The sequence below is a fragment of the Macrotis lagotis genome, chromosome X (assembly GCF_037893015.1).
Source record: "Macrotis lagotis isolate mMagLag1 chromosome X, bilby.v1.9.chrom.fasta, whole genome shotgun sequence".
Lineage (NCBI taxonomy): Eukaryota > Metazoa > Chordata > Mammalia > Peramelemorphia > Peramelidae > Macrotis > Macrotis lagotis.
Window position 1 is genome coordinate 139,841,826 of NC_133666.1, and position 12,997 is coordinate 139,854,822.

The following is a 12,997-nucleotide window of genomic DNA, read 5'->3' on the forward strand; positions in this document are numbered from 1 at the left end:
AATTATCCAAACAAATTCATATGATTATGCCAACAAATCCAGAAAAGTCTTTTGACAAAATATATAACTTATTCCTAGAAGAGTATGAGGATAAATGGAGCTTTTTCTTAAAATGTTAAGTAGTTTCTAACTAGAATCAAGAAAAAGCATTATCTGTAATGGTAATAGACTCTAATTCTTCCTAATGAGATCAGAGGGGAAACAAGAACATCCATAATCATCATTATTATTCAGATAAGAGAAAAAATTTAAAGAAATTGTAATAGACAATGAAGAGGGGGAACAATTCTTCCTTGAAAATGAGCGAACCCAAGAGAATCAAATTCTAGTCAAAATAATAACTTCAAACTGGTGGGATGTAAAATAAATACTCATAAATCATCAGCATTAAGGAAGAGGTAGCAATAGAATTTTCATTTGAAATAACTATAGAAAATACAACATACTTGAAACTCTACCTTCCAAGAAATAGATAATTTGAAAAGACTTTTCTCACAAATAAAAATAGAAATATTAATTGTTCATGAATAGGCCAATCCAACAATAAAAATGACAATTCTACCCAAATTAATTTAATTATTCAGTGCCATACTAATAAAACCAAGTAAAGATTTGTTTCATAATTATAGGGGTGGAAAACAAAATGAATCTGAAAGAAGTTCAAAAATATCAAGGGAATTATTGGGAAAATGAAGGAAAGCAGCATAGCACTTTTAATTTTCAAATATACTATAAAAAAGTAAACATCATAATTCTGGTACTGTATAATAAATGGAGTGGTTAATCAGTGACATAGATTAGGTACACAATATACATAACTAAATGTTTACAACAATCCAGTCTTTGAGAAACCCAAAGATCCCAACTTTGGAAGCAAGAACTCACAATTCAAAAAAAAATACTTCTGGGAAAACTGCATAGCAGGACTGGCAGAAACTGAGTATATATATATATATATATATATATATATATATATATATATATATATATATATATATATAAACATCTCACACTAGAAGACCAGAAAAAGAGGAAACAGGTACATAATTTAGTTACAAACTATGATATAATAAGCAAATTAGGGAGGCTTAGAAAAAATTATCTTTCAGAGTTTTGATAAGGGCAGAATTTATGTCCCCAAAAGAAATAAAATTATAGGAAATAAACGGATGGTTTTGGTTGCACAAAATTTAAGTTTTGTATAAAACAAAACAAATTCTGTCACAATTTGAAGAAATGCAGAAAACTGTGAGAGTGGAGAGAAGTTTATATCAAGTTCTTCTGATAAAAGTCTCAATTGTCAAATACACAAAAACTGAGTGAAATTTGCAAAAATAAAATAAGAGCAATACAAAAGGTTAAAGGACATGAACGGACAATTTTAAGAAAAAGAAATCAAATCTATCAATAGTCACATGAAAATATATTCCAGATCATGACTACAGGGAAAAAATTAATGTATATTGGTTGACTTCTCAAAGGGTGGGAAATGGGCTAGAAGGAAGGAGAGAATTTGGAAATAAAATTTTAAAAATCAATATTAAAAAAAATAAAAAGGAGACAACAACAGGCATCAAGAGATCTGCTTTAAGAAAATAGTGACACTATCTAAAGCTGTCTTCAGAACAATTTTTTCCTACATGATGCTGCCCTATTTATTATTTCTCATTTAAAAAAATATTCTAAATGAGGCTTAAAAAGCAGGAATTTCAATAGACTTTCAACATCCTATTCTAATATCAATATTATTTATATTATAGAGTTGTTAAACCTTGGATTACTAAGACATATAAGAAATAAGACTTTCTCTCTTATTGCAATAACAGTTCATTTAGAATAAAGTTTTTTATCTGCTGGGTGGCACAATAGTTACTCTGAAATTAAAACGATCTGAATTCAAATCAGGTCTACCTTCCAAGAAATACATATTTTTTTAGGTCTTTTGCAAGGCAATGGTATTGAGTGACTTGCCCAAGGCCACACAGCTAGGTAATTATTAAGTGTCTGAGGCTGGATTTGAACTCAGGTACTCCTGACTCCAGAGCCAGTGCTCTATCCACAACACCACCTAACCACCCCCTAGAAATACATAATTTAAAAAGACTTTTCTCACAAATAAACATAGTTCTAAACAATTGGAGATATATTAATTATTCTTGAATAGGCCATAGAATAGAATAGAATAAAACTTGCTAGCTATGTGATTCTGGGCATCTGTTTCTTCATTTATAAAATGAGCTGGGTAAGAAAATGGCAAAGAAACCACCAAATGAAGTGATGAAAATTCAGACATGACTAATCAACAAGAAAGCAACAACAAAGGACTAAAAATAACTCTTAAGTCCAAAGATGAAGGTAAAAGAAGAGAATGTGAAAACAACTAATGTATGTAACCTTTGTATGTTTTTATTGTATTGTAAACTTTTTGAGGCAGTTGACTACAAAGGACAGAGGAGATATAGGATAAGAACAGAGAGAGAAGGATCAAGTGAAAGGTTATTCAGGATAAAAGACATGTGGGCACGTTTGGAAACAGTATGAAAGGAGTCAGTAGACTGCTTCAGATTGAAAATAAGTATAAGAACTGGTGTGATAGATGGGGCAATCTGTTAGAAGAGACCAGATCACTTGAACCAGCAGGGAGGTTACCCTTGCTAAAGAATAAAGTTACTTCATTATGTGGTACAGGCATAAAGGAATTTGGTATCTGAGTGTTGGAAAATAAAAGAGAAGGGGAAAAGAAGGAGTTCAATGGATATAACCTTAGTTTTTCTAGCCAAATATTAGATAGTATTTGTAGTTGAAAGATGGAATGTTTGGAAGAGTCACTACTGAAGATGGGAATCTTTAATGCCCTTAGACATAGAGTTAAAATATATCAAAAATGGGCTTTAAATTCATATCTTCCTGACTCTGAGTATTGAACCATGTCCACAAGTCTGATATTCCCTATAAAAATGTAATCACTACTAAGGGCTTTTAAAACTTCTACAAATAAATGATTCAGGAAAATTATTTAAAATTTTTGCATTCATCTTCAAGTCTTGATCTGGAATAAACATCCTCTTAAAATAGGTAAATAAAAAAGAAATAAATGATATCAAACTTAAAACTAAAGATCTCAGGTAGCATCTAGTTTCAATTCCAGAATTCTAAAAAACAATGGTATTCAAAGTTCACTTATGACACTTAGCTGTGGGTTTAATGCCAAATTACTTGATGTGTATAAGCCTCATTTCTCTCATTGGTATGTCTAAAAAAGCCTAAAATCAAATTACTGAAATTGCTACTGTGGCATTATGCAAATTTATTGTATAGTCATCAAGCTAAGGAAGACACAAAACCAGGGTTCAAATTGGGAGACCCAGTCTCCCAATCAATATTCTCTCAAACCCATCTCTATGGATCATGATGAGAAGAAAACCTTTTCTCTAATTTTAAAAGAAAAAAATGTATGCTTACCTTTCAGGGCGGAATTCCTCTGGTTCTGGCCAGTATTCTGGGTCACGATGAAGGGCATAGGCTGGGGCAATCACTACTGCACCTTTAGGGATTGTTAGTCCATTGATCTCAACAGTTTTCTTAGCAACCCTTTCAACCCTGCCAGCTATGGGAAACAGTCTGAGATTTTCATTTGTCACCATATCTAGGTACTCCATCTGTACCAGGGCATCATAGGTGACTGCTTCCTAAGAAGAGAACAAACAGTTCTAAGTACTAGGTTCCAAGTACTAAGATGACAGATCACATATATCTTTATTCATTTGGTCTCAAAATGACTCTATACTATACGTCTGGTTACTAAATGTGGCTGTAATTCCTTCTGCAAGAAAGCTATAAAATATTTTTACTATTGAATTTACAGAATGTTGGAAATCACTGCAGTAGTCAACTTGCTCATGAAGTTACTCCAAACTTCTGAGCTCTGAGCTTGTTTTCATAAAATGGACCCTTCTGAGCCTATAAAAAAACTTTTGAGCTCAGTGAAAGGAAGTTGTGCTAAGATGAATATTTTTCATCTGTTCTTCCAAGTTGTATCTTGGAACAAACTGGGTCAATTACAATATCTACAAAGGGATAGTTGACAAAATTTACCTCAGTTAAGTTTACCCTTAAAACCTGAAAAGAGACATTTTGGTCTCTTTTTCTCCCCAGTTTCCACTTCTTATCCTTGCAAAATTGACTATCTTCTATTCAGACTCTAGATGTTCTCACTCTCAGCCTACAATCAATATTTTGATGCTTTGGTAGTATTTCATAATATCTTAGTATTTTATACTTCCCATGGACTTCACAACAGATTAGACTTAAAGGGATGCATCTGCAATGATAGAATTTATATATTTACTTTTTTATTGTTTTAGATTTTTCCAGGCAATGGGGTTAAGTGGCTTGTCCAAGGCCACACAGCTAGGTAATTATTAAGTATCTGAGGTCGTATTTGAACCCAGGTACTCCTGACTCCAAGGCCGGTGCTCTATCCACTGTGCCACCTAGCTGCCCCTGCAATGATAGAATTTAGAAGAAATACTTGGGGTGGGGTAGAAAGGTTTTCCCAGTGTCCCTCACAACACATAACATACACAGTTATCAATTTACAGGAGCAATTCTGATCATATCATCCTATTATGTCATGTCTATATAGCTTGGAGAACATTAAAAGCTTATAAGAAATATGAGGAAATCTTTATTTAGCAGGCATCACCTATCTCCAAGAAAAACAAACATCCTTGTAACTTACAGAATAGTAGAGAAAATAAGTTAGGTACAAAAATGATCTGATCCCAAATCAAGATGAAACACAATCTGTCCCCATTCATGTAATGTTTCTTAGTTTGTTCTCAGCAGCAATATAAAGGTTCAGGTTTGGTTAGTTAAGTGGTCAATGAGATCCAAAGAGTTCATCAATCTCTTCCTTTCTTCTGCCATCAGCCTAGCTTCACTACTCATTACTGTTTAAGGGGACTATTTCAATACTTTCTTAAGGTTATTCCTTAATTTAATAGGTAAATGACTATTTAGCTGTCCCATTAATAATGGTTTTCCTACTTGGTTCAAGAGTAATGGAGACAGTGCCACAAAAAAATTCATGAGTAGCCCTTTCAATACCAGGTATAGTTTGTATTCATTGGTACAAGACACATGAGAGATTCTATGAGAATCTGAGAAGAGAAGATGAGAGGGAGAGTGGGAAAGACAATCAAGTGATAATAAAACAGACAATGAATGGAGGGATGGGGAAAGAGAGGAAGCAAGAATTTAAAGGGAAACCCAAAGTCACAATGACTTTTAGTATTAGAAGAGAGGAGAAAGGAATGCCTTTAAATGAGGGAAAGGTAGAGAAATGGATATGTGAACAAAGGAAAAAATGGAATTTTTCTAGGGCAAAAGGTTGACACAGTTCCTGAGAACTAGTTTCTGCAATCAGGACTTCATATAAATCTGTGGTATCTTTGTTTTTTCAGAGCTTGATTGTGACAAAATAATGGGCATTTAGTCAGTATAATTGATTTTGACGAAGTTTTAGTAGAAGATGAGACAAATGAGTGAAAAACAAATAATTTGAGAAGTGGAAAAGTTATGTTTCTCTCATCTCACCTTGTTTGGCAAAACTTCATCTATTTCCTTCTGAAGTTTCTCCTGGATCTCAGGATGGGTGGCCAGGTTGTAAAAAAGAAAGGAAAGAACTGAGCTAGTGGTTTCATAGCCACCAAAAATAAAGATTATGGCCTGGGCCAGGACTTCCTCATCACTCAGATCTGAAATAGAGACCAAGGAGATATTCAGAGAAAGTTATCATACCTTTATTATATCATTCAGGCATATCACAAGACTTTTGAAAAGGCAAACATGTACCTCTCTCCAGGATACCTAGAAAAGATCTGAAATACATTCATTCATATGATAGGAATTTTCCAGCTAAATCTAACACCATAATGCAGGAAAGAGGTTAAGTCTAAACTGGTCTGCTCAATATTATTTCTGCTACATCTATTCTATTCTTTCCACACACATGCCTCATCTTCAGTTGTTGCTTCTGGATGTACAAAAATGACATTTCATTTCAAGGCATTCTTTCTTCTTTCTAACAAACTGTGTCATAGGACAGACACATTAGAAGATTCTAGCAATAGTCCACAGGAGAAGGATTAAGTCAGTGTGATAGGGCACTTTTGTATTCAGTGAAGCAAATATGGAGGAAAGATAGGTAAAGAGAGATCACAGAACTATAATTAGAGAAGACCTCAAGAAGTTAAGTGATTTTTTCCAAAGACTTACAGGTGAGAGAATTAGGATTCAAAACTAGATCCTTAGACTTCAGAGACCAGGCTCTTCCTATAGTACACAATTACATCCTATTTTGATGGACTCCGTGAAGGGAAGGTGATCAGAACATTGATTATATTTGACATAGGCCCTAGTGTTTATATTTTACCTATGCTATTTCATTTTAAGGCAATATGAAGTCTATGAACTTGCTAGTACAAGAATATTTCTCCCCACTTTTCAGATCAGGCTACAAAGGTGTAGAGCAGTATGATGACTGTTTCTGAGTCACTGAGCTAGCAAGTAGCTAAAGCCCTAGAATCTGGCCTTAGGACTCCAAAATTCAGATGCCCCTTCCCTTAAAATATGCTGTTCTTATACAAATCTTTAAATACAGCATAGGAGAGTCTATACCCTACTTAAAATTAAATGGAAATATTGCTAATTAAAAAACAGTTTGAGAAGTCTGCCACAAGTTTTATATTGGAAGAGAAACTTACATATTTGTATCAGTTTTTTTTCTTTCCTGTGTTACTGTTGCTTAGTTATTTCAATTATGTCCAACTTTGTTACCCAGTTTGGGTTACCTTGGAAAAGATACTGTGTTTGGTATATATTTCCTTCTCCTTTTTTCATTTTACAGATGAGGAAACCAAGGCCAACCAAGCTAAATGACTTGCCCACCATTATAAATATGTAATAAATATTTGAGGTCAGAATTGAACAGAGAGAAATGTCTTCCTGGCTCCATGTCTAGAATTCTATCCACTGTTCCCTCTAGATGCTGAGCTAGCTAAGCATAAATAAACACAGTCAATACCCGAGAATAGAATAAAATTATAGGACTTAGAACTAGAAGGGAATTGAGACATCATTTGGTCAAAGGCCTGACTTTTACCTATGACAAGCAAGTCTGGGCAAGTAAAGTGATATACCCAAGGTCACACAAGTACTTAGTAGCACCATTAGGATAAGAGCACAGATTTTCTCTGGACAAAATTGTAGTTTTGCCCTCTATGCCTCACTGTTGTAAGTGAGTATTTTGTCACTATCACTAACTTGATCAAGACAAATACAAATATATCTTTGCTCTTTGTCTCCACTTAGTTCATCATACCTATGTCAAGGATCTCACCATATATCAAATACCACTGGCAGATCTGATTTCAGATCCTGCTTCAGTTTTATTAGCAGTGATCCTGTGGAAGTTAACTAAACTCTCTCAGCCTTAGTTTTCTCATCTCTTAAATTTAAGTAATATGAGACCAATTACATTTAACTATTATGGAGATTAAATGAAATGATTTATGTAAAGTGCTCTACAAATTTTAAAAAACATCTAACATCATCATTGTATTCATTGACATTGTTATTGCTATTTGTTATATCTTCTACTCAAATTCAAATATTTTCGTGCTTCCACAGATAAGGCCTTCAAGATTCCAATTTGTAGCAATCCTCATTCCCAAGTTACCTTTGTGAGAATCTGTCTCTGAATTTTTAGAAGTCTGAGAATCCATCAAAAGTTGAAGGAAATCAACCCGGTTCTGAAAAAACCATAGAAAACACAATTGCTGAGAAACACTTGAGAACACAGAAATTAGCTATGCACACAGCAAATTAATATCCCTACTTAAAAATAAAGAGCTGAATTCTTAGAGATACTGTAACTTCAGCTCAGTGGCAGAGTTGGAATTATACCTGAAGCCCTCCCATAAAGGTCCCAGAGGGACAAAGAACTTTGAGTCTCAAGTGAAGGAAATGAAGTTTTAAAAATAGATTCCCAAATTTTAAAACATGATGTCCCAATTACCACAGTTATGAAAGGGAAGCAGTCTCTAAACATAATGGAAAATATAAAGCATTTAGGAAATAGATTCTCTTATCTCTGACAGAAGGATAGAAAGATAAAGTTGGTCAGAAAATGGTCAGTAGCATGTACTAGGTGATATATTTTCAAAAAAAGTGTTGATTCTCTTCATAAACTACCTAAAAGTACAAAAAGCATTTTTATAAATGGTTGAGAAAATAAGTAAATATATGTTGGTTTGTCCATTCATGGTATAAAATGCAAAGCATTTCTGATTGGCATTATCATTTTATTTAAAGGTTTAAAATATCAATGATATAGACACATTGGTCACAGTCACTCAATAAATAACTTGATGGCTGGTTTTCTAGGATCACTCTAGGTAAAAATATTGATCTCTCTTTGGTCAATCAATCAACATCTCTCTTCAAACTCTGCTAGATTTGTCCTAGATCGTAAACATAAAATGAACCAACATGCCCAAGTTTGAGGACATTGAAGTTTTCAAGGGTCAGCCGTAGTTTGTTCCTTTCCAGATCTATAATTCAAGAATTAAGGGTCATATCTGTTCTGTAAAAGACCTCAGAATATTGGGGGCAGCTAGGTTGTACAGTGGATAGAGCACTAGCCCTGTAGTCAGGACTACCTAAGTTCAAATCCAGCCTTAGACACTTAATAAATACCTAGCTGTGTGACCTTGGGCAAGCCACTTAACCCCATTGCCTTGCAAAAAATTTTTTTTAAAAAAGACCTCAGAATAGGAGTTTTCTGGGAAAATGAAAAATGTTCCAAATTTGGGCCAAGACCCCTCATGGAGAATTTGAATAAAACATTGCTGGCAGAACTAGAATGTTGTGCCCATTTTGATATAGCCTTAGGTATTATTAACAATGTTTTTGTTTTGAGAATGCACAGATAAAAGAGAAAGGTACTTACTTCTGCCTTGGGTTCCTGTTTATACACCATATAAAATTTTTCAGTACTATATATTTTATTCCACCTATATGGTTGCAAATTACTTGAGAACTAGGACTGTAAGGGGAAAATAGACAGAGTATGTGGCCATGAGGAGTTCATCCTGAGACTCATTGAGACCTGGGACAACAGGAATGTCCATACCAGAGTGCTCTGAACTCAGGAAGGAGCTCTGGCCCTTCTCTCTCTTTGTTCTCCTGCCTTTCATCCTTATCTTGTTGAATATTCTCAGGAAGGACCTTTTGTCCTTATCCCTCTGCCTTTCATCCTCATATTGTTCAACTGTCCCAGGAAGGAGTTCTAGTCCTTATCTCTCTACCTTTTATCTTTATCTTGTTGAAGATTCCACATTTTTCCAGAATACAGACCTTTTGTGGCATACCCCTTATACTTCCACAGGCCTGGAGATGAGGGATGCTGATACAAGGGGACTAGGCTTATATATACCCTTATTTCAACTATGTGAGTCAGAGATGTAGCATATACCTGCAATAAACTCCTTGCTTATCTCTCACTGGCTGACTTTCATTATTGAACATGCTGGACATGTCCAGCAGAGCTCCCCGAAGAGTTGTATGAATTAAACTGAGACCCAGCTGCCCAGAGTGGACCGCAACATAGGACAATGTCTTTTTTTCTCTTAGTACTTCCAGAGACAGAGATCACTAGATTTGCCAAATATTAAAAAATAGGAACTTAGAGTAGAGCTGAAAGTGAGGCTGGAGGCCACAAATAACACATCATCATGTTATAGTAAGTTCTCAAAAAATATCTGACAATTTCAAATGAATAAAAAATTTATAACAGATACATATGAACATCAAATAAACTTGGAACATATATTTTGTTTGCTTTACTTAGAGGATAAAAATATAACTCATTATATTGTACACATATTCTTATTGTGAACATTGAAGAGACCTTATTACCTTTTGTGGATTTTTCTTTCGTTCTTCCTTTATTTTTTTAACTGCATTTGCCAAGAAGTTTACTGACTTTTTTGGAAATATAGACACACCCAGTTTGTCAAGCAAAGGAACAAGGAATGGAAAGAGTGCTGAAGAAAACAAAAACAAAAACCTTATGAAATTGCTGAATTTTATGATAGATGATCTTTTATTTGAAGTGTAGATAAGATCATATCAAAATTGCAAATTGTAATATGAGTCAAATTTTCTTTATCAAATCATTGATTTTCTGTGACTAGTGGGGGTCAAGATCATCCCAGCACTAGCAGGAAATTTGTCTCCAACACTGGATCAGTTCACAGTTCTACCAATGATGAATTAGTGTCCCAATGTTTCCACATTTCTCCAACATTTGTCACTCTACTCTTCAAAAAATTTGATATGTGTAAAATGTTATCTCAAAGTTATTTTAATTTGCATTTTTCTAATAAATAATAATTTAGAAACTTAATGGGATTTTAGAGTACAGGAAGAAAGGAATATTTTCCAGAATGAAAGAAATGATAGACCCAGTGTAAGTGGTAAGTAGATTAAATGGTAAATGGCTGACCCTGACACTTAGCTGTGTAACCTTGGGCAAGTTATGCAAATCTGACAACCTCACATCCAAGGACATCTTGACTTATCCTGATTCATACCTGGCCACTGGACCCAGATGGCTCTGGAGGAGAAAATGAGGCTGGTGACTTAGCACAACACCCTCTCACTCAAATCCAATTCATGTACTTGTCATAGCATAACCTCCCTGATGTCATGGTCTTCTTCGAAAATGGCTAACCTAATCAGCAAGTATTTCCCTTGAGGATTTAGGTCAATCATATGCTAAAAGTGTTGCCTTCCTCCTTTAATAGCAATTAAATCATTGAATTTTCAGAATTCCTGAGATTTCTGGCCATGTCTAAAGCTTTGATGCAATAGGAATGGCACAAATTTTTAATTATTCAATTCTGTAAAGAAGAATCAACTTACTTATTGTAAGTAGGACTGGATCCAGAAAATTGAATTTAAGGAACTTCTGGATTTCTCTGACAAAGGGATCATTCTTGTTATTCAAGGAATCTACATGGATACCAAAAGAAGTGCTAACTATCACATCCATGCTGTAGGCCCCAAAAATTCTGAGGAGAGAAAACAGAAAAAAAAGACTCAGAAGAGAGATTTTTATCTCCAAACAAAAAGATGAAGTGAGACTGTAAACCAATGAAGTCAAACTCAATAGAAAGTTGGGTCATTAAAACATTCCTAAGGATATCTGTAGACCTTACATTGAAATTAGAAAAACACATATTAATATTATCTGTGCTCTATTGTGTTTCTTGTTTTATTACATATTTCTTAATTACACTTTAATGTGCTCTGTTTAGATTTGCCAACAATGCTTAATTTTCAAATCAACAGGCTTTATGAACCATAGTTGAAAATCGTCAGTAGTATGTACTAGGTGATAAATTTTCAAAAAAGAGTGTTGATTCTCTTCATAAACTACCTAAAAGTACAAAAAGCATTTTTATAAATGGTTGAGAAAATAAATGAATATATGTTGGTTTGTCCATTCATGGTATAAAATACAAAGCATTTCTGATTGGTATTATCATTTTGTTTTCCTAAACTGTTAGAAAAAAAGTTGTTTCCTTCATTTAACCAGGGGTGCATTTTCTTCCCCATAGTATGAATACTGTCTACTTTCAAATTAATAAACTATCATTTACTTAATGCATGCTTTGTGCCCAAGTACTATTCTAGGCCCTGGAGATAGGAAGAAAATACAAATACATTCTCTGACCTCAAGGACCTTAGATTTAATTAAAGATTCTATACATATAGAAGTATACATATTTTCTGTCTTCCTCAGATTAGTTCCATTATCATAACCACTCTTATTTTCCTGTTTTTCTTTGCTTTTTAATTTATTTTATTTTTAGTTTTTGAAATAAAACAAGCATGTCCATTATATAATGTAATAAAAAGCTACTTTCATATGAAAATGCAAATCTGTTAAGTACAACATACTATTCCTTGTAAATCTATTATAGTTATCTTTTAAATTTATCTTTTCCTTTATTTTCCTCCCCCCACCTTAGAGGTGGCTACCATAAAACACAATTTTGTATGTTTGCATGTTTGTGTGCTTGTATGTGCATGCACATGTAAAATCATTCTAAGCCTACTACTATTTATCAGTTCTTTCTCTGAAAGAGAAATCATCCTTTGTTGTTATTTTAGATATTTACGAGTTAAAATTATTTAGTCACTCAAACTTGTTCTTGAAACAATATTACTATATACAATGATCATTTTATTCCATTATTTCATGCAAGTCTATGCTTTTCAAAGAGCGTTGAGTTCATAATTTCTTTTAGCACAATGGTATTCTCTCACAATCATGTGACATCTTGTTCAGTCAATTCCTAATTGATGGACATTTCTGCAATTTTGGTACCACAAAAAAAGCTGCTATAAACATTTTAGTACATATAGATTCTTTTCCTTTTTCCCTAATCATCTTTGTAATCATCTTTGGCAGTGGAATTTCTAACCAAACTCTAAAGGAATTTAATAACTCTTTGGGCATATTTCCCGTTTGTTCTGAAAATGACCGGATCAGTTCACAAGTTCACCAATGATGAATTAGCATCCCAATTTTTCTACACCCTTCCAACATTTGTCACTTTCCTTGTCCAAAATTTTACCTAATTTGATATGTGAAAAATGATATCTCAAAGTTGTTTTAATTTGCATTTTTCTAATAAATAATAATCTAGAAAATTAGTTGGTCTTTAGAGTACAGGAAAGGAATATTATCCTGAATGAGGGAGATAATAGACCCAGTGTACGTCCCTGGTCAGACCATGCCTATAGCATTGTGTCCAAAGATCTGGCAATCCAATTTGGAGAAGGACACTGATAAGCAGGAGGTAAATGATGTGCAATGATCATTATTATGAGATGATTCAAAATCAAATATCTATTGAAGAAA

The 12,997-nt window shown here is 33.8% G+C and overlaps 1 protein-coding gene across 3 annotated transcripts in view; it reads right to left on the reverse strand.

Moving 5' to 3' along the window:
* The window catches only part of LOC141502391 (cytochrome P450 3A24-like), a 46,336-nt gene that overhangs the window by 9,661 nt on the left and 23,678 nt on the right, over window positions 1–12,997 (reverse strand). For all 3 annotated transcript variants that reach the window (XM_074207109.1, XM_074207111.1, XM_074207110.1), the window contains 5 exons: window positions 10,990–11,138; window positions 9,982–10,109; window positions 7,742–7,814; window positions 5,599–5,759; window positions 3,463–3,689 (listed from right to left, as the gene is read on the reverse strand). In XM_074207109.1, the coding sequence (XP_074063210.1) occupies window positions 3,463–3,689; window positions 5,599–5,759; window positions 7,742–7,814; window positions 9,982–10,109; window positions 10,990–11,138 (738 nt within the window). The remainder of the gene's footprint in view (window positions 1–3,462; window positions 3,690–5,598; window positions 5,760–7,741; window positions 7,815–9,981; window positions 10,110–10,989; window positions 11,139–12,997) is intronic.